This window comes from Agrilus planipennis, unplaced genomic scaffold, assembly GCF_000699045.2.
Source record: "Agrilus planipennis isolate EAB-ADULT unplaced genomic scaffold, Apla_2.0 scaffold17, whole genome shotgun sequence".
Taxonomy (NCBI): Eukaryota; Metazoa; Arthropoda; class Insecta; order Coleoptera; family Buprestidae; genus Agrilus; species Agrilus planipennis.
In genome coordinates this window covers 1,093,167-1,104,315 of record NW_020439021.1, presented here as the reverse complement: position 1 = coordinate 1,104,315, position 11,149 = coordinate 1,093,167, and the positions used below count along the sequence as shown (strand labels likewise).

At 33.6% G+C, this 11,149-nt stretch overlaps 1 protein-coding gene across 1 annotated transcript in view; it reads right to left on the bottom strand.

Annotated features, from left to right (window-relative positions):
- Window positions 1–11,149, bottom strand: part of LOC108744315 — a 104,796-nt gene that overhangs the window by 37,567 nt on the left and 56,080 nt on the right. Inside the window, exons 5-6 of the mRNA XM_025976268.1 lie at window positions 2,984–3,148; window positions 242–322 (exon numbers count right to left, since the gene is read on the bottom strand). Of these exons, the coding sequence (XP_025832053.1) occupies window positions 242–322; window positions 2,984–3,148 (246 nt within the window). The remainder of the gene's footprint in view (window positions 1–241; window positions 323–2,983; window positions 3,149–11,149) is intronic.

The window sequence follows — 11,149 nt, the reverse complement described above, 5'->3', positions numbered from 1 at the left end:
TAATAAATAAAAAAAAATAATAATAATATAACGCGTCCGTATTTTTAAGGAAAGCAAGGGAAAGTTAAATATGATTATTGTTTTCCTTTGAACTTTAATTCATTAAAATTAAAAAAAAATGTTGTTTCCCTATCTGAACTATCTAACGTCAAAAATTACATTTTCGTAGGTCAAAACGAAAATCTTAAGAGTTACATTTTTATGATTTGGTTAGAAAATAATAACAAAAAAAATAATTTACCTTAACTGAAACAGCTTCTGCTTCTTGCACTATAGCGTCAGATACAGTTGAGCATAGATCACAATATATTTCTTCCAATTCCTGAAACAGAGGAAAAAATGTCACTTATGGCATTTTTAATAAAAAACGTACTGAAACAATTAAGAATAAAAACATAATTGCGTATTAGATTCGAGCCAGAAATGAATGGTTGCGTTACGTGCTTATAAGTAATGAACATTTCATTTCACTGTTAGTGTAGTTAACATTTCCTAAGACTGCGACCCCTACGTTGCTCATTAACTGAAGTAGTTTCGAATTACGATCTTACTTTGATAATAACAGGAAAAGCAGAATGATACTTATCTATAAAAATGTGTATTAGTCATTAATCTACTACATAAATGGTTTTTTTCTTTTGAAATTAATTTTTTGTTTGAACAGAAGTTCATTAACAAAAAACAAATTCAATTATTTTTCTAATCGAATCGCCAAACGTTATATAAGCAGCCAGAGTTTGATAGCAGGAAGGATCTACAGAAAGGCTTTTTCAAACCTGGCCTCGGGAACTGGCGTGAAGATAACTTAAAGTATCGTAAGTATCACAAATTCAATAAGGATTTTTAGTAGATATAGAAGCACGTTAATATACTATACATATATCTATTACAGTGTTATGTGTTAACAAGTTATTTACAAGACGCAATCAGCTTTTTAATATGTAATGAGAAACCTGAAAACGATATTTTGATATGTTTTGATCGTTTGAGTTCTATATCTATTTGTATACTTGGGGTAGCTACTACATTACCTGTTTAATTAAATTCTGAGATTGTCAATATTTGAATTGTAAGCGAGGTTGAAAATCATTTTGGAGAAACGTGATTTTCCCCGGGTATTGTTATCAATATCACGTGGGAGGCGCGGGATGATCCACGTGTTACTAACTCTTTTTACATTGCATCATATGGGTAAATTCTGTGAATTTACTGGGTTAAAGGTAAATAGGTATATATATTATCCTTGTTAGACACATTTTCGTTTATTACGTTTAGACTATCGCGAAAACAAAAAATAATTCGGATGAGCGTGCTAGAAAATCAAACAGAGTTCTGTAAAACAGAACTAAATTAAGCTCTCTATTCACAAAAAAAAACATTTGAAAAGCTGCTCTAATAGCTAAGGCGTCATCTCCGGTAGCTAAAACGTGCGAGAATATTTAACTGTTGTAATTTGACTGCGCCAGAAAACAGTAAATTCCTCATGTCTTCCTTTGTAAGACTGTATTTAGATTAAGCGAATAAAGTTAATAGAAACATAGAACATAAACAAAATTAAATAATTCGAAGTGGTCTGTATTCTGTCGAAACTGCCAGACGCGCATCGCGATTTCGATCTTTTTGGATCTCATCAGCGCGGCGCAGGCAGCCCGACAGAACACAGACCAACTTGTTGGAGCATACGTAATCCTAAAATGTAGCATCGTGCTACAGATGGCGCTTACTGCGCCATTTGTAGTATTTTCATAAACAAAATGATCGGTATAATTGGAACTTTTTCAACATATGCAGTAAAAAATTATTTTTTCCTAAGATATATGTGAAAAGCAATTAAAAATATATTATTTGAAAGCCACAATCTTAACAATATAAAATCAACATGTAAAATGTTGCAAAAGAAGGATTATTTTAGGGTTAGGTTAGGTTATGATGGCTCTTTTTTCCATATTAGATTTTTCATTTCCACCCTTAAGCCTTGTCTTCACCGCCGAACATTTTTTAGTCTCTAATTCCCACTAATTCACCCCTTGAACCCCTTTACACTGTAGTCCCCTTCATATAGACACTGGATTATAGATTATGGGGGCCTATTGTCTAATAATGGGGGGTGGGAACGGTGTAAAGGAGTATTCGATTCTAAAAATAAAATCAAATTTACTTGAAAAGATACAATTGATATCGAAGACGACAAAATAAAATATTGATAAGAATTTATCAAAGGACCCTTGACAGTTATATGAACAGTTTTGTGGCAGGCGTTTGTGGTTGAAGAAAATAAATGAGAATGGATAATAGAACATTTCATTTTTCATATCGCCGCGCCGTCAAGACGTTGAGTTTTTATCGCGCCCCTCCCAATGAACTCTGAGAACGCTATTTAAGTTTTACATAAAGGGAAAGTAGTTACGACGAAACCACAAAGGCACAGGATAAAGAAATTAAGAAAGCCATTAAATGGGCTGAACTGTTTGTTACAACTGAAAAACATTGTTCTTTAATTGCGTCTTGTTTTGTGTTCATTGCTTGAATGAATTGTATTTGAAGAAATTATGTACCTGCATGTAAAAAAGTAAGTGGAAGTAGGTAGGCAATTAAAATGCTTCGGATATTGTTTTTGGGAATAAATTTTATGGCTTTAAAACTGAAGTTTACTGCTTTACCATCATTTGTAGAAATTTGAGAATAAACTAATTAATGCGAATGTGAATTTGTTTGTCTGAAACGTATTCACACCTTAACTACACAGCTGATCATTATGCAATTTTGTACATACCTTGTTAGAGGTACAGAAAAGGACATAGAGTACCTTTTATCTAGAAAACTAATACTGTTTTCGAAGGATAGAAAAATCAGTTTTATGTGGTTATCGGTTATCTGCTTATAAATTAGTAACGTAAAAAATAATGAGGCATAATTTATACCACTAATAAGAAAATTAATGTTAAATGGACTTTTCAATCACCCTTTACTAAAATTTACATACCTTTAATAGTTGAGGTAATGTGTCCTTGGTGTACTCGTCTAACATCCCATTGGTTGCATGCAATTGCTGGACGTACGCGTTATGGGTGTTAAAATATGAACTTAAACTATCTGTAGTAGGATTTGTTAAATATGCTAAGTAGGCATTCTTGTAGTCCTGACGACACTGAAACAAAAGAGAAAAAATATTTATTTTCATTTTTTTAATTGTTTAGCTTAATTTTAGTAGTCCCCCCCACCAATTTAACATGAAATATGTCTTTTAACTGGAGCAGTACATTTCCGTTTACGTAGAAATATTGTAGCTGAATAGTAAGTGAATACATTGTCTTCAAAGGACTCTATCATAAAGGCAAGACGTTTCTATTTTATGCCTCCTTATTATTACTCACATTAATTAGACTGCACGTCTCATTTATTGCTCGTAAGGCATCAGTCTCAAAGAGAAACGTGCACACAGGGTCAGTTTGTTAACTGTTGATTAATTTATGACCGAAGATATGAAGCCAATGGCATAGTTAATTGACTTCTACGTTATAGAGAATCAAAGTATCCATATATACCTATGTACATACAAAATTAATTAGGTCAAAGGTCACAGGTCAATAAATTAAAAATTATTTAGAAGAACGAAGAAAGTATCTGGAAATGTTGGAATAAAAATGCAAAAAAAATCTACTGTCATTTACTCGAACAATTCGGGGATCAGATCCTGCGTCGACATTAAATAAAACTTCTATGACAGATTTAGAAAAAGCTTTCGACAATGTTAAATGGGTCAAGATGTTAAATATATTTAAAAATGTATGGATGAGTTACAGAGATAGAAGAGTGATACTTAGTTTGTATAAAGAGTAACAGGCATTTATAGAGCTGGGGATGCAACGTAGAGAAGTAAATATTAGGAAGGAAGTCAGACAGGGATGCACACTGTCACCGCTACTTTTTAATCTATACATCGAAGACGCGATCAACATCATTAAAGACAGTACAACTGTAGGGATAGATATACTGGGGCAAAAGATTAGTATACTTAGATTTGCAGATGATATAGCAGTATTAGCATCTAGCAAGGAGGAGTTAGAGATAGCTTTAAATAGAATGATCGACAGATCAGTATTGTATGAATATAATAAAAAAGCAAAGCAAAAATATTTGTATGCAAGGGAAGAAAAAGTAGGAAAAGAGCGAATATAAAGATAGGAGACGAAAAAATAGCAGATGTGGCTGATTTTAGGTATCTAGAAAGTCAGATAAGTCAGGATGGAAGGAGTAGCAGGGATATGAAAAAGAGAATATCGCAGGGTCGAGTCGCCTTCAATAAAAAGAAGTCACTTCTATGCTCGCAAACGGTTAATTAGAAATTCGAAAAAGGTTGTTAAAAGTTATGTTTGGAGCGCGACGCTGTACCTACGAGTGCGAAATATGGACAGTTGGCGCGGCGGAAAAGAAAAGGTTAGAAGCGTTCGAAATGTAGTGTTATGGGCGAATGATGAGGATACCATGGATAGAGAAGGTTAGAAATGGAAGTTAATATGAAATAGGCGAGATAGGTTGGTAGGACACCTTCTTAGGCATGAAGGTCTAATAAAAAACATATTAGAGCGAGAAACAGGCGGGGTAAAAGTAGACCTAGATTAGATTACCGCTCTCAAATAGATGTGGGTTGTTCTGGTTTTGGGGAAATGCGAAGATTAGCTCAGGATAGGAAAGAGTGGAGGTGCATGTCTAACCAACTGACGACTTTATGATGATGATACGACAGAAATTCCAAAAGTTAAAGAATATTGTGAAACTCGGAAGTTTTAAGAAAGAACTATCTAAGGAAATATTTTATTTTAAATTACTATTTTCTCTTTTTCATTATATTTTCAATTGTGACGTCTACTGCGAAAATTGTTGTCTATATAATATGCTTTATTCTATAAAGACATTTCGTTTCCATAACTCAATAAGACAAAATAAGATTCAGATTTTCCAGAAGTCATTAAGGTAAGAGAATCAACAACATAAAGCCTATTATAATTAGTTAAAAATTCTCGAATTGGATTTCAAAATGCTTTTATGTGAAATTTTGGGTTACAGCGTTTTGAGTAATGTTGCAAATATCGAAATGCTTGAAGTCCGAACTTATTAATGAAAAATTATATTTGTTAATGTTTTGAAAACGTATATTTCTCCTAATTGAATTTAATTGCTGCGAATGACTTGGTAGCATTTCAATGTTCTTGCTATTACTATCAAGGGTTAAAATGGGTTCATCATAAATATTTACGGATTCTAACCGTAATAAAGAGTGCTTGATTTTTCCCCTTTTAATCAAGAACCGGCTGGTAACGCCAATAAATTTTATTTTCGCGTAAATCTCGCACATAAAACCCCGTGTTCATAACGATATAGGTACGTAAAGCGTTCAGTTAATCCACGATGAACTGGAATAACACGTTAAAATTATTATCTCTGGTCCAAGAAGGGATAAAAGTTATTGTGGACATTTTCCACAAAGGAAATAATTTTTATGGCAGGTGATAACGTCGTTATTACTGGACAAGTCAATGCCATTAAATCGCAGTCAAAATGGAACAGATGGTTTATAAAAAGAACCAATCGAAAGTTTGTTGTATATCCTTTCCAAAAATTTTGACCGAAAAAATATTTTGTAATAACACTTTAGGCACAAGCGGCTTATATGCGTACAAAAACATCGTCACAAGGGCCTTTACAATTTAGATATATTTTGCTATCATCAGACTTATCACAAAAACAACATTATGTAAATAAACAATTATTGAGACAACAAAATATTTAAATATAAATTAAATGTTTATTTAAGTGTATTGAATTAAATAAGCTTTATTGAAACAAAAAGTTACTCTGGAGACTATACAAAAGAAAAAGAAGAATCTTCTGACAATTTAAGAAAAACATACATAACTGCTCTCCTTCCGCTTTACAAAATCCCAACCCCATTTTACCCTCTATTCATAATTTCCATTCCATCCCTATACAAAGCTCCAAAAAATAGGAAAATAGAAAAAAAAGATGAAAGCAATACTGTTATAGCCTCCTCTTTCTTAATATTTCCTTGAATAAGCTCAAACCACCCCCTTCCTTGTTCACTAACTCCACACATTCTTCCATCGTTCATCTTCCCTTACATTCCTCTAAAACGTGTCCTAGGTATTCTCTTATCACACAACCTACTACTCCTGTCACTTCTTTGAGCCAATATTTGCACTCTCTATACTCATTCCCTGTTCTCACTCTAGCCAAGACACTGATATTCCTCCCGCTTTCTAAATAACTTTGAGCCAAGCCCCCTGCCAGTCTCTTCATAAGAACTCCCTCAGTCCGATGTATACCTAGATTACCCTATTGTTATTAAATAATTTACCCTTGTTATTTCCTTACATCTCATTCTCGCCATTTTTCACATATTCTTACTTTGCCCTCTCCAGTCCATCAATTGTTCCTGGTTAATTTTTGACAACTCTAGTGTATTGTCTCTCTCTCTCTGTCGTATCTATTTTTCCTACCTATGTCCATAACCTTTTCCCCTTCTTCTAGATTTTCTAATTTCCCCTCGTATTTCACCACTCGTTTCAACGCTTCCTCCCAAATTTTCCCGCATTTGGTTTCCCTCCTTACCACATCCCGAGATAAAAAAGTTCCGTCTCTCAGAGTGTCTGAAAGCGAGATTCGAGTCTTCGTCTCTCATCGAGTCTCTCAGGTGTCGCTGAGAGAGACGCTCGAGTCGCTTACAGAGAGATTCTCATTTTGTATCCAGTCTCTGAACGAGAGACTCGAATCTTTGAACGAGAGACTGGAGTCTTTCAATAAGTGGTGTCTCTATAGACATGGTTAAAATTTTCTAAGTTCAACATATTTCAGAGATACCAGTCTTTCTACGAGAGATTCGAGTCTCTCAATTTTTCAGTTTTATTCATTCAGTCTCTCTGTGAGAGACTCGAATCTCTGAATTAACAATTTTATCGTTCGAGTCTCTCATACAGAGACCGTGAGAGATCCATTAAAACACCTAGGCAATAACTGAGAAACGGTGAAAGACTGTGAGAGACGCTCCCAGAGACGCTGAAAGACTCTGAGAGACTGAAAATTTTTGTCCAGGGATAGGCCGGTATTTTATATAAGACCTCTACCTGTTTTCTTTTCTTCCCATCCCCATACTTCCACCCCATAAAACACAATCCTCCTTACAACTACACTAAATAGCATTATCTTTCTCTCCCAATCCTCCCTACACAATTTGCGACTCAAGCTCCACACCCTTCCCATGATGGTGTTTCGCGTATACCCAAACTTTCCCCGGAATTTCATCCAAACCGGCCATCTTTTTTTTTTAATAATTTCTATTCTCTCCATGACCTCCTCCCTTCCCAACCCTTCCAACTCACTTTCCATCCCTAATTCCTCTGCCAAACCAAAATCTGTTTGTACTTTCTTGTCGTTTCCTTCCCCTATATTTCTAAAGTGCTTATATCACTCCCACATTTTGACCTTACCACACACCCCCACCCTTTTTTAAATCCCTATTAATTATTATCCAATACTCTTCTGTCCCCCTGCATCTATAATTTTATCAGCAAATTTCTCCTTACTTCCCTCTATTTGCTCTCTATATTGGGCTCGAATTCTTTTAAACTCTTCTTCCCCACATTCATCCCTTTCTCATCTATTCAACCCCTCCTTATGCTCTACTCCTTTCCTATAGCATCCCAGTATTGAACTAAATACGTATGATTTTAAAGCTTAGATATTATGAGATATATCCAACTCAGGGAAATGACGCTGTCACCCTCGTAACGGTGAGAGTCGGTAGATAACGTTTTAGATTGATCATACGCATCTAATACGTCAACATGTGGACTACGAAGTAAATCTCACAATGTTATGACATATATCAGGCATCGCGTCGTGAGCTCTGTCAAAAGTTACTCGAAATGAAGCTTTTCGAGTCATAAATTTTATAGCGAATTAAGTTTCCACCTCCAGAATTTCGCGGTTGTTACCTCAAATACTCTACGAAATACGAGTTTAAATAAAGGAAGTTGTACTGGCACGTGTTGTGAAAATTTCGAATTATCGTCTGATTTCCCGGATTTATGACAGAAGGGTGGATTTCGTGACAGATATTGCAGCCCTTAATAGCTTTATCAACTATTTTGCTGAGTTACGCCATCGTTATTTTTAATAAAGAAATTTTTTATCAGGTAACTTTTTCTTTGTTAAGAAATACAGACTTTTGAACAACAATTTGTTAAACCAAATATGTACATACATATAAAAATTCTACGTAGAAATATCTTCTAGTCTTCATTATTTAACAATAATTGACTTTTCAATATCTTCATAAATTACGTAGGGGTGCATAGGTACTCCAATAAATATTTGATGCAATATTTTGAAAGTGGCTGTTAAATTTGTTTTTAAACTAGGATCAGATACCCTATTATTTTAAATGTAAAGTTGTCACCAGGTTAGAATTAGTTATTTTCTTGAAAGCAAAAGTATTTTAGTCTTTCGGAGGAATCTGTCCTATAATTGATAATCCACAATTATATCTACTTGTTTTTGGTTTCTATATCGTCGTGGTTGATTATTTTACAAGAATTGTTAATGGTCATGAATCTATATTAAGAAGGAAGTCAGATCAAGATGTAGCTTAAATAAAGAGAGATGGATTACAATAAATTTATTTCAGTGGTTAGGATTTTTTAAAGTGGATTTGAAAGTAATTTTTAATTATTTTTTAAAGATGATTTAGCTCTAAAATATGCACATATCGCCCGTCGCTTCCATAATATGGAATAAGTCGTAACAAAGTAGGTGTACTGGAAAGTGTATCTAGAAAGATCAAATTAGAGCTTGGTAGAAAGTTTTTTACTTACATTAAAAAGTTGTCGTGCAATTCGATATAATTTGATCATAAATAATTATTTTTGGTTTTATATAAAATATTAANGAGGTCAGGAGCTGCGAGTGATGTGGAGAGGATTAATCAGCTGAGCTTGCGGAGGTCAGGAGCTGCGAGTGATGTGGAGAGGATTAATCAGCTTCCCCTATTAATGATTAGTTTAATTGTTAATAATAAAGGTTATAGATTAGGGGTCTATAAGAAAGGTTTAGGTCAAGATTAAGTAGCTTAGGTAATTGGTTTATTTAAGTTGATTGTAAAATACTAATCGTTTTATTTGAGTGTTATTATAGTTATTTGGCCAAGGGTTTTTGCGGGAGGAACAAGTAGGGGGCGTGTTTAATATTGGTATGTAAAAGTACTTGTTTTTTATAACTTGATTTATTTGTTTTTTACGAAAGTTTTATTTTGGCTTATTTTTTGCTTAATCTTTTATTTTTATGTAAGTTTTAGCGGTTTTATTTAAATAAGTTTTAATTTGCAGTATTTAATTTTAAGTTTTTAGTCACCTAAGACTTAGGAATAGATTATTACTCTGACTTAATTTGTGCCAGCAGTCGCGGTTAGACAAATAGAGTTTGTGAAAGTTTTTGGTTTGCAGTTAATTGTTCTTGTAAAATTAAATTTGAAATTATTAAGTGAAATTTTAATTTTGATTTTAATTTTTTTTTAATGAAGCTGTTAGATTTTTTTTTAAACTAGGATTAGATACCCTATTATTTTAAATGTAAAGTTTACCACCAGGTTAGTAATAGTTATTTTCTTGAAAACAAAAGAATTTGGCGGTATTTTAGTCTTCTCAGAGGAATCTGTCCTGTAATTGATAATCCACGATTATACCTACTTGTTTTTGGTTTGTATATCGTCGTGGTTGATTATTTTATAAGAATTGTTAATGGTCATGAATCTAAATAAAGAAGGAAGTCAGATCAAGATGCAGCTTAAATAAGGAGAGATGGATTACAATAAACTTATTTATATGGTTAGGATTTTTTAAAGATTTTATAAAGTGGATTTGAAAGTAATTTTTAATTATTTTTTAAAAATGATTTTGCTCTAAAATATGCTTCCATAATATGGAAAAAGTCGTAACAAAGTAGGTGTACTGGAAAGTGTACCTATCTAGAAAGATCAAATTAGATTGCAGTTATTATTACTATGAAATTGATTTGGTATACGAAATTATCTTAACTATCTGTGAGCTTTTCTTCCTTCTCTATCTCCCCAATTTAGAATTTATAAGAAAATGCTATCCATACGTAATTTATGAACGTTTCCTTGCAACTATCGGAACATTAGATTGTTTCATTACTCATAAATTAATAATTTGTTGCAGTATTTAAAATTTTCCGTTTCAAAATAAAATGATCCAATCCTTATACGAATTCACATTAGAGAGAGCACCATAAAAGAAGTGCAGCTACATTCGATTACATTTCATTGAAAGGTGGGACGTCACCATTTGTGGGAGTTTTGACGTTATTTCGACATGCAAATTAGCCTGGACGTTAGGCAATTTACGTGATAAGCTTAAGATTACATTGCTAATAAGGTTAGTGTGGAATATGTAAACTAATCGACTAGATTATTGATCGCTTGAGTTAATACATTAGAAAATTCATTCAATAATGTATGACGACCGGTCCGTAAGTTTGGGAAATTAGATCGTAACATGGGAACGAAAAGAGATATCAGAATAAGACAAAGAAATACTAAAAGTACAATTTCTTAACTACAAAGTGTAAAATTTAGGTTACAATATGATCTCCGATTGCAATTAAATGCTTCTGCTGACCTTTTTCGGATCTAGGTTGCCATAACTGTCTTTAACGGATTGTCCTTGAGATTTTTCTTGGAGTGGACGTAGAACGGAGCCAAATCCGAACAGTATGGCGGGTGCCCAACTGATGTTTTACTAAGTGGGTCGCTGATCGTTTTAAATCTAATCTCACACTTTTCAATATTTTTTGTCGTGTCGCCTTTAATAAAAAGAAGTCACTTCTATGCTCGCAAATGATTAATTTATAAATTCGAAAAAGGTTGTTAAAGGTGTATGTTTGGAGCACGGCGTTGTACGGATGCGAAACATGGACAGTAGGCGCGGCGGAAAAGAAAAGGTTAGAAGCGTTCGAAATGTGGTGTTATAGGCGGATGATGAGGATATCGTGGGTAGAAAAGGTTAGAAATGAAGAGGTATTGGAAAGAATAGGAGAACAGAGGACTCTATGGAAG